This window comes from Odocoileus virginianus, chromosome 1 (assembly GCF_023699985.2).
Source record: "Odocoileus virginianus isolate 20LAN1187 ecotype Illinois chromosome 1, Ovbor_1.2, whole genome shotgun sequence".
Classification (NCBI taxonomy): Eukaryota; Metazoa; Chordata; class Mammalia; order Artiodactyla; family Cervidae; genus Odocoileus; species Odocoileus virginianus.
Genome location: NC_069674.1, coordinates 96,539,541 through 96,554,785, shown reverse-complemented (window position 1 = coordinate 96,554,785; position 15,245 = coordinate 96,539,541). Strand labels below are relative to the sequence as shown.

At 41.4% G+C, this 15,245-nt stretch overlaps 1 protein-coding gene across 4 annotated transcripts in view; it reads left to right on the top strand.

Moving 5' to 3' along the window:
* Window positions 1–2,336: 2,336 nt before the first annotated feature.
* The window catches only part of MIOS (meiosis regulator for oocyte development), a 37,538-nt gene continuing 24,629 nt past the window's right edge, over window positions 2,337–15,245 (top strand). Inside the window, exons 1-4 of one of the 4 annotated variants that reach the window (XM_020898973.2) lie at window positions 2,337–2,443; window positions 3,431–3,522; window positions 8,258–9,599; window positions 9,917–10,015. In XM_020898973.2, the coding sequence (XP_020754632.2) occupies window positions 8,306–9,599; window positions 9,917–10,015 (1,393 nt within the window). In that variant the 5' untranslated portion in view covers window positions 2,337–2,443; window positions 3,431–3,522; window positions 8,258–8,305. Of the gene's footprint in view, window positions 2,448–2,737; window positions 2,930–3,430; window positions 3,523–8,254; window positions 9,600–9,916; window positions 10,016–15,245 lie in introns of those variants that run through there. The other 3 variants (XM_020898976.2, XM_020898974.2, XM_020898975.2) reach the window with 3 other exon arrangements.

Genomic DNA, 15,245 nt, shown 5'->3' with positions numbered 1-15,245 from the left:
AAATTCTTTGTCCATTTAGGTTGTTTCATAATGTTGAGCAGCATTCTTGATGCTATACAGTAGGTCCTAGTTGGCAGTAGTGGTGGTTGTTCAGTTGATAAGACATGTCTGACTCTTCTCCATTTTAAATGTAGCAGTGTGTACACGTCAGTCCTAACCTCTCTCCCTAACTCTCCCTCACCCCCCTCTCCCCTGGTAACCCTAAGTTCATTCTCTAAGCCTGTGGGTCTTTTTTGATAAAGCCATGCCTAGCCGAAAGGGAAGCCAAGAAATGGTCATCCTGACTGGATCACCAAGTGCCTTGCTGGCATGTGTAGGTGGTGGCTTAACAGAAGAAAACATGACTATGTGGAACATATATTCCAGAAGAGGATGACAGGAACGGGCAAGTAAAGAGCCATTTTAACAGAGTTGTTGTTATTGTTGTTCAGTCGCTACGTCATGTCCAACTCTTTGAGACCCCATGGGCTGCAATATGTGAGGCTCCTCTGTCCTCTACCATCTCCCAGAGTTTGCTCATATTCATGTCCACTGAGTGAGTAATGGGATGGTGAGGTATGGGATGGTGGGCATGAAAGCCTGAGTGGGCTGAATTCAGGGGAAACAGGAGGATGTGGGATTAGAGAGTGAGCATGGTCCTCTCCTTGGAAGAAAAGGAGTGACTCAACTGTACATTGATGGTAAAGAGCCAGTAGAAATGAGGATGTTGAAGACTCACAGTGAAGGAGAAAATTGATGGTGTAAGGTCCCAGGAGTAAAGGCATATAGGGCCCTTCCTTTTCCTATATGTCAGCTATAAGGAGGTAAAAATGGGAGTGAATGAAGAGGGAGGGGAAGGCTGTGGGAATTCCTAACTAACAGTTTTAATTTCCTTTCTGAAGTAGGAAGCAAGGTCTCCTCCTGAGTGTGTGGGGAGATGTTCCCCTCAGCTTTGTGTGGTAGGAGTGAAGACGGAGGGAACTTGTATTGATCTGAGGTTGGGGATTTGGGGCCAGGACCAACACCATTGAGAAGAATGTCAAGATAGTGTTGGAAGTGATGAATCCGGTGGTGTCTTGCCTCAGTGCTCAGCACTTTCTTTAGCCTCCACGTGTCCAATGGCAGGAGGGAAAGGGAGCCTCAGACCGCCACAGGCAATACTTGCCGCAGACTCTTCCTCTTACCCAAATTATCTGCCTTGAAGATTATCGGGACTGAGTTCAGCATGCTGTTTATATGAATCACCACAAGCCCCAAATCATGCCCTTTAAACTAAGAACAGACAAGCAAAGATGGCGGGACATCTGAAGAAAGTCTGTGTCAGCTTTGTAACACCTGTGGCAGCATCATTCATTCAACTATGGGAGCCAGAAACCTAGAATCGTCTTTCTCCCACAGTCCCATAATCATCCCAACTTCTATATATTCCCCAAGCCATACACTTCTCTCCATCACCACCCTCCCTACCACTAGTATTACGGGTAACCATCATCTCTCATTTGGATACTTACCTTATCCCTCCCCCTTCTCTCCCGTAAAAATTGACTGCACCACTTTCCTGATTAAAAAGGTTCAATGGCTGTACTAATGCCTTTAGGGGAAAGTCCAGCTGGACCCACTAAGGTGGTTTCCCAACGCCAATATATCATCTTAATCTATCCCCATTTCCGTTTCCCCACTGATATGTGCCCTCCTGACCCTGCACTTTCTCTTCTGCTCTAGAAGGCTCTTCTCTTCCAACCCCTCTGCCCTGTTCCCTCTCCTAGCATCTCTTCGTCCTTCTTGCCTCAGCCCAGCAGTCCTCAAGGAAACATTTCTGACACACGCAAACACACGTCTTTACTGTTCAGTCCCGTGTCCCCAGCATTACAACAAGTACACAGTAGGCACTCCGGACGTCTCTGTGGAGTAAGTGAGTGAATGAATTGTGAACCACGTGTCCTGGATTTTCTGCTACGTCGATGGACTGCAAATAAATTTTTAATGGAAATTTAGACTGATTAAATAAGCTAAAACTTCTAAAGCCCTTGAAATCTGAAACAACTCGGTGAAGCGGTATGGGTCCAAGCGCCCGGGATCCAGCCCACGCGCGCAGGGGGCGGGGCCTGTGGGGTGGGGCGGGGCCTGCGGAGGTGGGCCGCCGCGCTCAGGGGGCGGAGCCTGCGGAGGTGGACTAGAGCGCTTAGGCAGCAGGCGGGGCCTGCGGGTCGCAGTGACCACGCCCCGGGGCGGGGCGACTCCCGGGATCGCCGGGGGCGGGGCTCGCAGTGAGGAACTCCTTTCCGAGGCCGAGGCGCGTCCGCGCGTCCACGAGGCTGGGTGGTCGGGAAGTGGACCCAGGCCGGGTAGCCAGGTTACTGCCCGCGCCGGCGCAGTCGCCATCTTGCCCGTGTGTGGACTCCCCCAGCGGGAGGGGCGGTGACTAGGCCGGAAGCGGCAGTACGACGGCCGCGCTGCCTCCCAGGTCGGTGAGTGCGGCTCGGGCTCCGCTCTTGGCTCCGGGAGGCTCGAGTCGGGGGCGCTGGGACGGCCTCCAGGCCCTCGGGAAAGCCCAGTCGAAAAGCCCGAGGGAGTGCAGACCCGGGGGGCCTCCTCCTAGCCGAGACGCGGGGAATCGCGTTCCGCGCTGCAGGATAACCGCGGCGGGCCCGGCCTCGGAGCTGCGAGCGGCCGGCGGCGCGCGGGTTCCTCCTCCCGGAGCTGTGTCCGCGCTGCAGCCTCCGCGGCGCCGGGTTTGTGCGGAACCGCGTCCTCGCCGTGGACGAGAGCCTCAGCCAGTGTCTGGAGCGTGGGAGCCGCCCGCAGATTCCTGCCTTACCCGGCACTGCTACCAGCCGTGCTCCCCTTGTACTGTATTGAATACTTCTTCAAGGGCCTGTCACCCGGGTGGCGCTGTTCGCTGCCTCTACGGAGTCGTGAAAATTCCGTGAGAGGATAAAGCTTCTCACAGGTGCCGCGAGCCTTCCTAAATCACTTAGAAAGTGACTGCCTTTGCAGTCTTTTTTATAGCTATGTTTTAAGGGGAATTTGGAGTTATACAGGACATCTCCTTGAAGATGGTGATAGTAGAAATTTCTTGCAGCTGCTGCTGTTACTACGTGTCGTGCTGAGATAAGTAGAAAAGGGAACAAGATGTAGAAAGGTGATTGGATACCTTGTACACTTAATATTATATGGTGCTTCACTGTCCACTAGCCACACAGGGTTGAGATCTGCTGAAAGTGTAGAATACACCTTGGATTCCCAAGACTTGGTACCAGAAGAAAAGTATGTGTCTCATTAATGAATGTTACACGGATGGCAAGGTGAAAGGATAATATTTTTGATATGTCGGGTTAAATATATTGTTAAATTAGATTTGATTGATTTCTTTTTATTTTTCAATGTGACTATTAGAAAAGTTTAAGTTATATGGCTAACACTGTGTTTCCGTTGGGCCATGCTATTACAGATGAACATCTGGTGAGGAACACAGAATCATCAACATGGCTTTCCTTTGCTCAGAAACCATTGCTGGGAAGTGAGCCCTTGTTATACTTGAAGGTGAGGATCTAAATATAAGCTGTAATTATGGCAAATTCCACCCCTTTGCCCCCAGTTTCTTGGTGTCTCCAGCATTTGAAAGCATTAATTTCCAGGGCTGTTGAAGGGAATCATAGTGATACTGACATGCTTTCACTGCAAAGAACTCGTTTAATTTAATTGTCACTATGTGAGATGGAGATAGGGGATGCTCTATCTCTATTTTATAGTCTTGGCGTTCTAAGGTAGTTTTTAGGGTCAAGCTAGTAAGGAGCTGGAGATGTTCTGCTCTTCACCGTATTCCTGGTGGTCTTTGTTCAGGAACCAGGATCTGTCTATATTGTATGTTGGATGGAAAAGAAAAACAGTTGGCTCTTCAACAGCAGGGGTTATACATGGGTTTCTTCCAGTGGTAAATACCACAGTGCTACAGGGTCCACAGTTGGTTTAATTTGAGGTTGTGGAACCACAGATATAGAGAAACGACACATATAGAGTACCAGCTATAAGTTATATGTGGACTGTGCTGCAGGGTTAGTTACCTAACCGCCTAGTTGTTCAAGGGTCAGCTGTATGTTTTTTAAGAGGGTATAGATGTACCTATGTATTCAGGGCTGGTTTCAGGGTATGTGACCTGTGCAGACATTGTCAGGGCCCATCTTTAGAAGGCCTGGCTCTTGCTATGGTGCTCTTTTGTCATGGTCTTGAAACTCTTAGTATGTTTTGGATAAGTGGGGGAGGGGGCCCTGCACATGCTGTAGTGATCCTTTCTCTGTGCTCTAATCTAGGATGGAGTAGGGAGGTGTTGGGGAAGAATCAGAACATCTGGTCCTCTCTGTACTCCTATGTGAATTAAGCAGGGTTTGCTAGACTCAACTCTCAAATTCCGTATGAATTCTGATTCTGTATGAATAACTGTCGTCAGATTTGTGGATGGTAATATAAATATATACATAATATGAGAAGAATTATGGATGATTCTTAATTGTGAGTCATGTAAATTAAATATTTTTTAGAATTATAGTAACACTTTCTGTTGTTTTTTTTTTAAATTGGATTTTGCCATGTGGCACCGAGTTTTCTTACCATAGGTCATTTGTGTAAGGAGTACAGTTATGGGATGGAAGCCTATATGTTACATGTGCTTACTTTAGTATTTGTCTTTTAGCGAGATAGGAAGATGGGCCAGATCTTGGGATACCTTCAGTTGAGAGGTTTCCTCTGTTTACAAGGGTGTGAGTATGAATGAAGCCTCATTTGGCAGTATCTCTTACTTCTTTGTGTTTTCTTAGCTACTTCCTGTTACACAAGGTGCCTTTTCTTCTTCTTAAATTTTTAAATTGTCTTTAAGATTGTTCATAACTTCAGCACAAGAATACAGGCTTTATTATACCAGTGTGTTAGGTAGCGTGTGTGTGTGTGTGTGTGTGTGAGCGCACGCACACTAAGTCCCTTCGGTTATGTCTGACTCTGCGACCCTCTGAACTGTAACCCGCCAGACTCCTCTGTCCGTGGGATTCTCCAGGCAGGACTACTGGAGTGGGTTGCCACGCCCTCCTGCAGGGGATCTTCCCCACCCAGAGATCAAACCCATGTCTCTTATGTCTCCTGCATTAGCAGTCAGGTTCTTTACCACTAGTGCCACTCACAACTGGGGGAAAAAAAAATGCCATAGACTGGTTGACTTAAATTATATAAATTTGTTTTCTTACAGTTCTGGATGCTGTAAGTCTGCGATCTGGGTGCCAGAATGGTCTGATTCTGGTGAAATCTATACTCCAGACAGCTGCCTTTGTACTCACAAGGGGAGAGAGCTTTGGTATCTCTTCATCTTCTTTTAAGGACACCAGTTCTTTCAGATCAGGGCTTTACCTTATCACTTTGTTTAGCCTTAAGCTTAATAACCTTAAAGACTCTGTCTCCAAGACAGTCATGTGGAGTAATTGGGGCTTCAGCATAAAGATTTTGGGAGGACACAGTTCAGTCCATAGCAGCCAAGATGGATATCTGGTTGCTAAAATATCTGTCCCTGTTTACTACTGTGTTCCCAGCATTTAGAACTGTGTCTGGAATATAGAGGCCCAGTAAATATCTACAGAATAAATGAAAGCCAGTGTATTAGAGTGGTCTTCTCAGGGCTGCTCACTGTGGGCCCTTACGCAACAGACAAACCAGTTGTGACAGTGACCTCTTAGTTTTTGGCTGGAGCCAACACCTACTGGAAAGGGCAGGGGTGCATGCGTGGGGAGATTGGTACAACTTGGAGAAAGCAGTGTGAGAAGTGTCAGAGGAAGCATTTAACAAATGCATTTATTTAACAAGTAATTACTAAGTCTCTACTACATGCCTCATACTGTGCTGGGTACTGGAGGTTCATATGGAGAGCAGAAGATAGTTTCTGTACGCTCAGGCAGTTTATAATCTAGTAGGAGAGATGGAGAGAGTGATTTAAAAGGGAGGAATGTGATTTGATGTGAGTATATATCTAAGTAACCTGCTTTAGATTTGGGAGGGGATAGAGGGTGGTTGATTTAAGGCTGAGCAGGTTTTAACTTGGCCAAGAAGGGAGGGGAGACTGCTGGAGGCAGAAGAAAACGTTTGCAAAGGTGTGGCAGTGGGGGTGGAGGGTCACGTCCTAGGAACTGAGAAGAGGGATAGTATAGCTGAAGCACAGTTAGCAGGGAGGGGAAGGGGGTGCATTGAGGCTGGAGCAGTATAGGGTTTTATAGGTTATGTTGAAGAGTTGGAAGTCTGTCCAAAGAGCAGTTGGAAACCACGAGAGTTTTAAGCAGGAGTTGGATAACCTGGATAAGTTTGTGTTTTATTAAGATCACTTTGATGTTACATAATGATGAATTTCATAAAGGCCAGAGTAGGAAGATGAATAAAAGAATTGCTGAGACAGCACCACAGGCCAGACATGTTGTCTATTATTTTTTTATGGAGCCAGTATGCAGAGCCCTGAGACTCGGCAGCCTGGAGGAAAGAAGACAGTGAATAATTCAGTTGAGTTAGCGTCGGGGGAGGCAAGCCCGGAGTGGCAGGGAAATGAAGAAGTTGAGGGTGCTAGTAAGAATATAATTAAAGTGACTGATCTTGGGCTTCAGACCTATTAAGGAAGGAAATAAGGCAGTGTTAGAATTCTTAAAGGCTTTTCCCAGTCATCTAAATTTTGTGAGTCTGTTGAAATGCTAGACTGCTAATTCCTGGCTAAAACTTGCAAGATCAAAAAGTTAAGTATGTTTGAGCTGAATTTATTTAGAATATCTTTATTAGGAGTCTGTGCCACGCTCTGCATCTGGTACAGGACATAAATGAATGAACCCTGACTTTGCGTCTTAAGAACTGACAGCATGGGTGTACTAAATGCTGGGAACACAGCAGTAAACAGGGACAAATATCCATCTTGGCTGCTAGGGACTGAACTGTGTCCTCCCAAATCTTTATGCTGAAGCCCCAATTACTCCACATGACTGTCTTGGAGACAGAGTCTTTAAGGTTATTAAGCTTAAGATACCGGTTGCCATGAAGATTATGAGTATCTTTGTTCATTTTTTAATCCGTATTTACCTCTAGCCAGACTGAGTGAAAAACAAGTTTACATTTTTGTAAGCAGCTTGTATTTTTAACCATTTTTAGCATAACTATTTCTAGTGCCTATGTGGTTAAACTTCTACTAGAATAGTTAACCTTTTCAAAAATCCTGTTTCAATACCTATTCAAAGGTTATAGAATTGAAAATTGAAAAAGCCTCTATTGCTCATTCAGTTTCCCAGTGTGCAGTGTGTCTTACTGGTCATAAGCAGGATGATTTTAGGTAACCCAGTTGATTTTTAATAGTTATATATTTATTTAATGTATGTTAGAAAAATATATTTGACATGTCATATTCATGATTCATGGACCTTATGATGAAAGCAAAATTGATTTTCAGATTTTAAGAATGCGTCAGTTTAAGGAAAAACATTAAAAAGGGCACAGGTGGTAGGTGAATAACTGAAGTTTGGGAAACACTAGTCTTAACCTAATCCTTAAGCTGTATAGATGAGAAAACAAAAGGACCCCCAAACACAAAAGACCTTTTTTGAGCCTTTACTGTACTAGCTGTATAGTATATGTCAGAGCTAAGACTGAAACTCAGTATATTCCTGCTTCTTACCATTGAAATTCATTGAAATTTGAGGAGACTCATGGCTTTTACTTCAGATCTGCATTGTCCATTATGGTGGCCTCATGTGGCTATTTATATTAAAATTAATTTAAATAAAATGTAAAATTTGCACTACCACATTTTCTAGGGCTCAGTAGCCAGTGTGGCTAATAGTTACCATATTGGACAGTTCAGAGAGAGAACATTTCTGTCATTGCAGAAGGTTCTGTTGGATAGTGCAGCTTTGTTACCTAGGTACGTGATTACTTAGGTATGGTGACCCTTTAAAGTTTTATCCCCTTCAAAGGGATGATACTTATTAATTTACTCACCACCTGAAGTTATTTCAACCCTGATTGAAGGTACTAAATTGAAGGTGCTATTAATAGTGCAATTAAGATAATTGATCATGGGAAATAAAACCAGAATGAAGTTCTCAGATTTCTACCAGCTCAACTTACTGGAAGAAGTCCTTCTTTTCCTCTTTTTATTAATAAATGCTGTCTTGAATTCAATACAAATTTCTAATAGAAAATTTCCTGACTTTCTAAATCCAGCTTAGAATTGTATTTTGTTAACATTTTAACACTTTTTACTTTTAAGCAGATTTTCAGTGAATGGACCTAACTGGACTCTCTGAGATCATCAATAAACATGAGCGGTACCAAACCTGATATATTGTGGGCGCCACACCAGGTTGATAGATTTGTTGTATGTGACTCTGAACTTAGTCTTTATCATGTGGAATCTACTGTGAATTCAGAACTCAAAGCTGGATCTCTACGTTTATCTGAAGACTCTGCAGCTACATTACTATCAATAAATTCAGAAACCCCATACATGAAATGTGTTGCCTGGTATCTCAGTTATGATCCTGAATGTCTCCTAGCAGTTGGACAAGCAAATGGTCGAGTTGTACTAACAAGTCTTGGTCAAGATCATAACTCAAAGTTCAGAGATTTGATAGGAAAAGAATTTGTTCCAAAACACGCACGACAATGCAATACTCTTGCATGGAATCCGCTGGATAGTAACTGGCTTGCTGCTGGTCTAGATAAACACAGAGCTGACTTTTCAGTGCTGATTTGGGATATCTGCAGCAAATACACCCCTGATATAGTTCCCATGGAGAAAGTAAGACTCTCAGTAGGTGAAACTGAAACATCATTATTAGTAACAAAACCACTTTACGAATTAGGACAGAACGATGCTTGTCTGTCTCTCTGTTGGCTTCCACGAGACCAGAAACTTCTGCTTGCTGGTATGCATCGTAACCTGGCCATTTTTGATCTTCGGAATACAAGTCAAAAGATGTTTGTGAATACGAAAGCTGTTCAGGGCGTTACAGTAGACCCATACTTCCATGATCGTGTTGCTTCCTTCTATGAAGGTCAGGTCGCAATATGGGATCTTAGGAAATTTGAGAAGCCAGTTTTGACTTTGACTGAGCAACCAAAGCCCTTAACAAAAGTAGCCTGGTGCCCAACTAGAACTGGTCTGCTTGCCACTTTAACGAGGGATAGTAACATTATTAGATTATATGATATGCAGCACACACCCACTCCCATTGGTGATGAAACTGAACCCACAATAATTGAAAGAAGTGTGCAACCTTGTGACAATTACATTGCTTCCTTTGCTTGGCATCCGACGAGTCAAAATCGAATGATAGTTGTAACTCCTAACCGGACAATGTCTGACTTCACTGTTTTTGAAAGGATCTCTCTTGCCTGGAGCCCAATTACGTCTTTGATGTGGGCTTGTGGTCGTCATTTGTATGAATGTGCAGAAGAAGAAAATGATAATTCTTTAGAAAAGGATATAGCAACGAAGATGCGCCTTCGGGCTTTATCAAGGTATGGGCTTGATACAGAGCAGGTGTGGAGAAACCACATTTTAGCTGGAAATGAGGATCCCCAGCTCAAGTCACTCTGGTACACGCTGCACTATATCCTTTGTGTGGTGAGTTCTATGAGATGAATCAGATAGAAATGTTCTTGAAGTTTGCCGAAAGGTCAGTCTGTAAATATCATGCTGAATGTTTTGTGTGCAAATAGAAGTCATAATACTAAGATCACAAAGTAAAATTGTTTAAAACTGTTGAACTTGAGATACTGCCTTGCAGATTGAGTAGGAGGAAGAAAAGTAGATCTCTATAACAGAGTAGAACCGATGCCTTTTATAAATTGGCTCAAATGAAAATAAATTTAGTTTTGAAATACTTTATTATGCTTCATCACTAGTATTTCCTATGCATTTAAATACTTATGAAGCAGTATACGGAAGATATGGATCAGAAATCTCCAGGCAACAAAGGATCATTGGTTTATGCAGGAATTAAATCAATTGTAAAATCATCTTTGGGTAAGAAAATTCTGTTTTTATTTTCTGCAATATGTGTTTAATTTTTTCTCTTTATTTTTTCCCCATATTTAGTTACTTCAGGATACTGTAATATCTGGCCTTTTTTTTTTTATTGCATTGTTTCTGACTGGATATTTTAGTGAATTGAGTTAAATGCATTATTGTTTATATATGTAAAATTCTTTTTGAAGGGAGTCTTGGTTCTTTGAAGGGATAGTTGACTTTCTAAATCTAGTCATTAATTTATTCACTTTTTTTTTGAAGACTCACTTTGAAAGATATTACATTAGAGGATTTATAGGCTCTCCTTGGTGGTTAGTTCAGATTTTATCACAGTATTTGCTTTTATAAAAAATAAATTAAAAAATTTCTAATTGAAAGAGACCCCTTTTTATTTTGCTGCCTAAACCCTCCCACTTAGCTGTCTGATAGCAAGGCCTGTATAACTATGACATGAAGTATGGACTTACCTGAAGTGCCTTACTATTTCAGTCCTTGATGATTGAATAAATGTATGAATTAATGTAGGATTGAAATTAATAGACTATTTAACTGTTTAAAAAAAAAGGAAACATGACATGAAAGCCAGACTTACTGTTTGTTCCCTGACTTCTTTAAACAGTTGTTCCTATTGTCTTTATTGGAATTGAATTGTGAATTTTAGTTGTTTTCTCAGCCTTGCATTTGGTATCTAGCTTTAGATAGCTGTCAAATTTGGTCACAAGTCAAGCTGCTAGAAAAGTAGTTCATATGATTTAGTCAAATTTTAGGAGTAGAAGTAATAAATCCAACTTGGTTTTTTATAGCACTTTCATGAATACTGTACAAAAAAAAACAAAATAAAATGCTTTTAGAGTAGTTTGAGCATTTCAACTAAATGGTTATATTATTTTATTTTTTAAAGGACTTTTAAATTACTTTGGTTCACATTACTGAAGATTGAGTAGACTACTCATATCATCTATTTCATTTTGGTTTTCTCTCAGTAAGTCCGACCCAAAAAAGTAACTTTTATTGTAAACAATAAAGTGAAAGAGTTTAATTAGAGACTTCCATTTTTATTAATTTAAGTAAAAGGTCAGTAATTCTGTGTTATCTTGATGAACAGTATTTATAGCTATATAGTAGGTCAGACCACATTGCATTCTCGATATTGTGAGGTTTATTGTTTTTTGCTGTATTTTGATATATTTCAGGGAAAAGCCAGCCAAGTGCCTGTAAAGCATGGGGAAATAATGGAATATCTTTATATGTTTTTGGTGCAGTGGAAACAAACTGAGTATCATGACCGAAGAGTAGTCTTTACCCAAACCGTTTGATTAAGACTACTGTTGGAAAGATTACCTAATTGCTGGACTTTTGGCTTTTTGCTTGGTTTGGATTGGTTTACATATTTTTGTTTCTGCAACCCCAAAGTAAAAAGAGAAATGACTGTCAAAGATGGCAGTCCTTAGGTTTCAGTCTTTTCTTTTTCCCTAATTGTATCTTTAAAAATTCAACACATAGTAAGTCAACATGGTGAGCCATCTTGCCCACAGTAACCTAATGCACAAGTTTATAGAGTGCACAGTTAAATTTTAACTTTGGTGACAAATAATAATAGTGAGTGCCTATTATGAATTAGATATCATGCTAGTTGCTTTCTCATTGTTACTTGATTTAATTCTTTCAACTGTAATATAAGGTAAGTTTATTCATTTGGCAAATGTTTATTACTTGCTCACTATATGCCAAGAATTCTAGAAACTGGAGACATAACTATCAATAAGATAGCTAAATCTCTTTCATCATGGAGACTGAATGAGATATGATTCCTTCTCTTGGGAAGATGACAGTCTATAGTTGACCCTTGAACGAGGAGGTTGGGGGGGGTGGTTATGTTCGTTGATCCCTCTCCCCCAGTCAAAAATTTGCATACTTATATTTCTTTCTCAAAAACAAAGAAATTGCTAAGTGACTCACTCAAAGACCACAGGCCAGAACAGTTTAGATAGAATTAGGACTCAAAGGCTAGTTCTTTTGGTTCCACATATTGTGATCTTTAATCAAACACTTAACTTTTCCCCACATTTAGAGATCTGTAAAATGAAAATACAGGTACTATATTTATTGAAAACTCTGTGTATAAGTGGACCCATTCAGTTCAAACTCATATTGTCCATATAGTTCAGAGTATGGACAAGTAAAGTTAGTTATACAAGGAAGAACAGACAGTTATGGATAGAAGAATTCATAATCCGGTTGTAGGGACTAGTGGTGGTTTCTTGCAGGAGGTAAAGGCAAAGACGGGGTTCAGGTGGGGAGCAGCAGTTTCTGTGAGCCCAGAGGAGAGGGAACAGACACAGTAAGTGTTGCGGGGACAGAGCATGGGAGAGGACTTGAAGAGAGATTGGAGGCAGCGAGGCAGCCCAGGACTTGGAAGCCGTGGTAAGGGGCTAGGGAATTTAAAGGGATGATAAATTATATTTAAATATATTAATTATTTATTTGTTATCATCCCTAACAAAGGGAACCCGAGAAAAGATTTTAGAGAGCACTAACACGATGAGATTTGTGTTTTAAAGCTGTCAGTCTGTGTGTGGAATGGATTGGAGAGGATTAAGATGGATAGTAGGGACCCCAGAAGCCATAATAATCAGGCAAGATATGATGGAATTCTTAGTGAAGTTAGTGGCAGAAGAGCTAGAGAAATGTGGATAGATTAGAGAGTGGGACAAATTTAATTAATTGGATGAAGGAGGTGGAGGGGAATGAAAAATGAAAGCATGCTAAGGCAACTGGGGTAATACTAATAGCAGTTAATTAGATAGGAATAGCACAAGAAGAATGTGTTTGAGAGCAAGAAAAGTGTTTATTGGGGGATAAATTTGAGATAGCTAGATAGTGATGTCCAATGGATAAATGTAGGTTGAAAGAAGGAGGTCATCCATCTGAATTAATTCTTCAAAGAAATTTGATTATATGAAGGAGGATAAGATATACAGTGATAGCAGCATGCAAATTTGGGGTCATGGGGAGCTTCTCTGTTTTGTTTTTAACATGGAGTTGATTTAGGCATGTTTAATTGCTGATGACAAAAAATGCATACAGTGCAGTTGGAAGATGCAAAATAAAGAGTGTGAAGAGCAAAATTCCTGGGAACGGGAACCAAAGCATAGGTGATAGATTGGCTTTAGATAGGAGAGTCTACACCTGCTCCATAGCAGGCAGAAGGAAAGGAGAAAGGTCTGTGCATGTGCAGTTGCATCCTATTCTTTGTGACCCCTTGGACTATAACTCACCAGGCTCCTTTGCCCATGGAATTTTCCATGAGACAATATTGAAGTGGGTTGCCATTTCCTGCTCCAGGGGGTCTTCCCAACCCAAGGATCAAGCCCACATCTCTTTTGTCTCCTGCATTGGCAGCCAGGTTCTTTACCACTGTGCCACCTGGGAAGCCCAGATGTTTATGCAGGTTGTTTAATGTTCAGTGATCAGAAGCTGATGGGTTTTCCACCTGATAGCTCCTATTTTCTCAACATAGTAGGCTTGCTTGTTGGGAAGAGCAGGGAGGTTGTAGAGAGAACATAGAGAAGAAGAGAGAGTTGTCTTGAGAAATGCGAAGACTGTGGGGCAGTGTTGTTTTACCTGAAGAAAGAATAAAGGACGGTGGAGCGAGGGAATTAAGGGTCCTGGCAAGAGACTGATCCATTTGTTGGTCCTTGGGATCTAAGCTGGAGAGGGAGGAGGATGACAGAACACTGACAAGCAAATACGAGTGGTCAGAGGATGACTGCAAGGTTGGGATTGTGAGCTGGAAGGCTGTGAGGCTGTGGTTAGAAAGTGGCTCTTTTGGAGAAGGAGTCGTGTGGAGTATGTCCATGATAAGAGTGGGTAACATCTTGGAGGTGTGGACCACTGGAGATAGGGAAGCGAAGAAACAGGCAAGTTTACAGGATGGATCAAGTGTAGAATTCAGTCAGGAGGAGAACCATGCTCTGAGGGAAGGCCTTGTACAACTTCTGGAGCAGGGTAATGGTGTTGTCAGTAGGTATAATTCCTTCCTTTTAAGATGGCGGAAAATTACATAATGTTGGTCAGCTTTCCATCCAACATGATGAAAATATTATATAGATGTAAAAATGCAAAATTTTATATCCACAAATAGTATTTGATTGCCTGATGTAGTATTTGAAACAAAAATTTTAATGTTTTTTAATGTTTAAGTGAACCTGTTTCACTTATTTCCCTCACAGCCATCATAAAATGATGATTTTCTATTATTTATATGTGGACAATCTCAAATTTTGGGGATACAATCTTGTCACTTTACCAGATGACACTAGTGATAAAGTACCCGTCTGCCAGTACAGGAGACATAAGAGTTGCAGGTTCGATCCCTGAATTGGGAAGATCCCCTGGAGAAGGGCCTGGCAACCCGCTCCAGTATTCTTGCCGGAAGAATCCCCATGGACTGAGGAACCTGGCAGGTTACAGTCCACAAGGTCGCAAAGAGTCAGACACCAGTGAAGCAACTTAATACACACGCAGTGTGTATAAATTGATTTTAATTAATCATATATTTAAAAATTCATGCATATTAAAATCACAATATGACTATGTACTTAAAAGACAATATCACATTACTTACTTGATAACCTTAATTACTTGTAGCATAGTTGTTAAGCAGTGGAAATGTCTCTGAGCAGCCAAAACAATGTGACACAGTATCCATGCACTCACAGAATACTTTTCCACCTCCTTGCAGTGAATTCTTTGGATTCATACATGTTGGTCTCTATTCCATGACACGGTTTCTGAAAAATAAAAAACTCTTAAGAAGCTAGAGTATTATTAAATTGAGAGGAATTGTCTGAAAAATAAATTGGTTTTTGTTCACCTGTTTAAAGTTGTATTTTTTAATCAGTAGCTAATATCATCAGCACTGAATCCAACATTTACACAGGAGATAGGAAAGGAAATACCTTATAGTACATCTGCAGCTTATTCTACCTGAAATTATTGACTACATACTGTCTAAACAATTTAAATTTGTTATTCAGAAAAAAGTCATCTTTAATTTTTAACATGTTTTATTAACCTTACTTAATATTATTCAGAGTTTTCTCAGAATTCTTAAAACTTCACTTTTGCACACTCTAAGTGACTTTGTCTTCACCAGCTTCCCTCATGGTTGCAAGTCGAGCAGCACACTTCTTTTTGATGGACGGGTAGTCTCTTAAAGAAACCT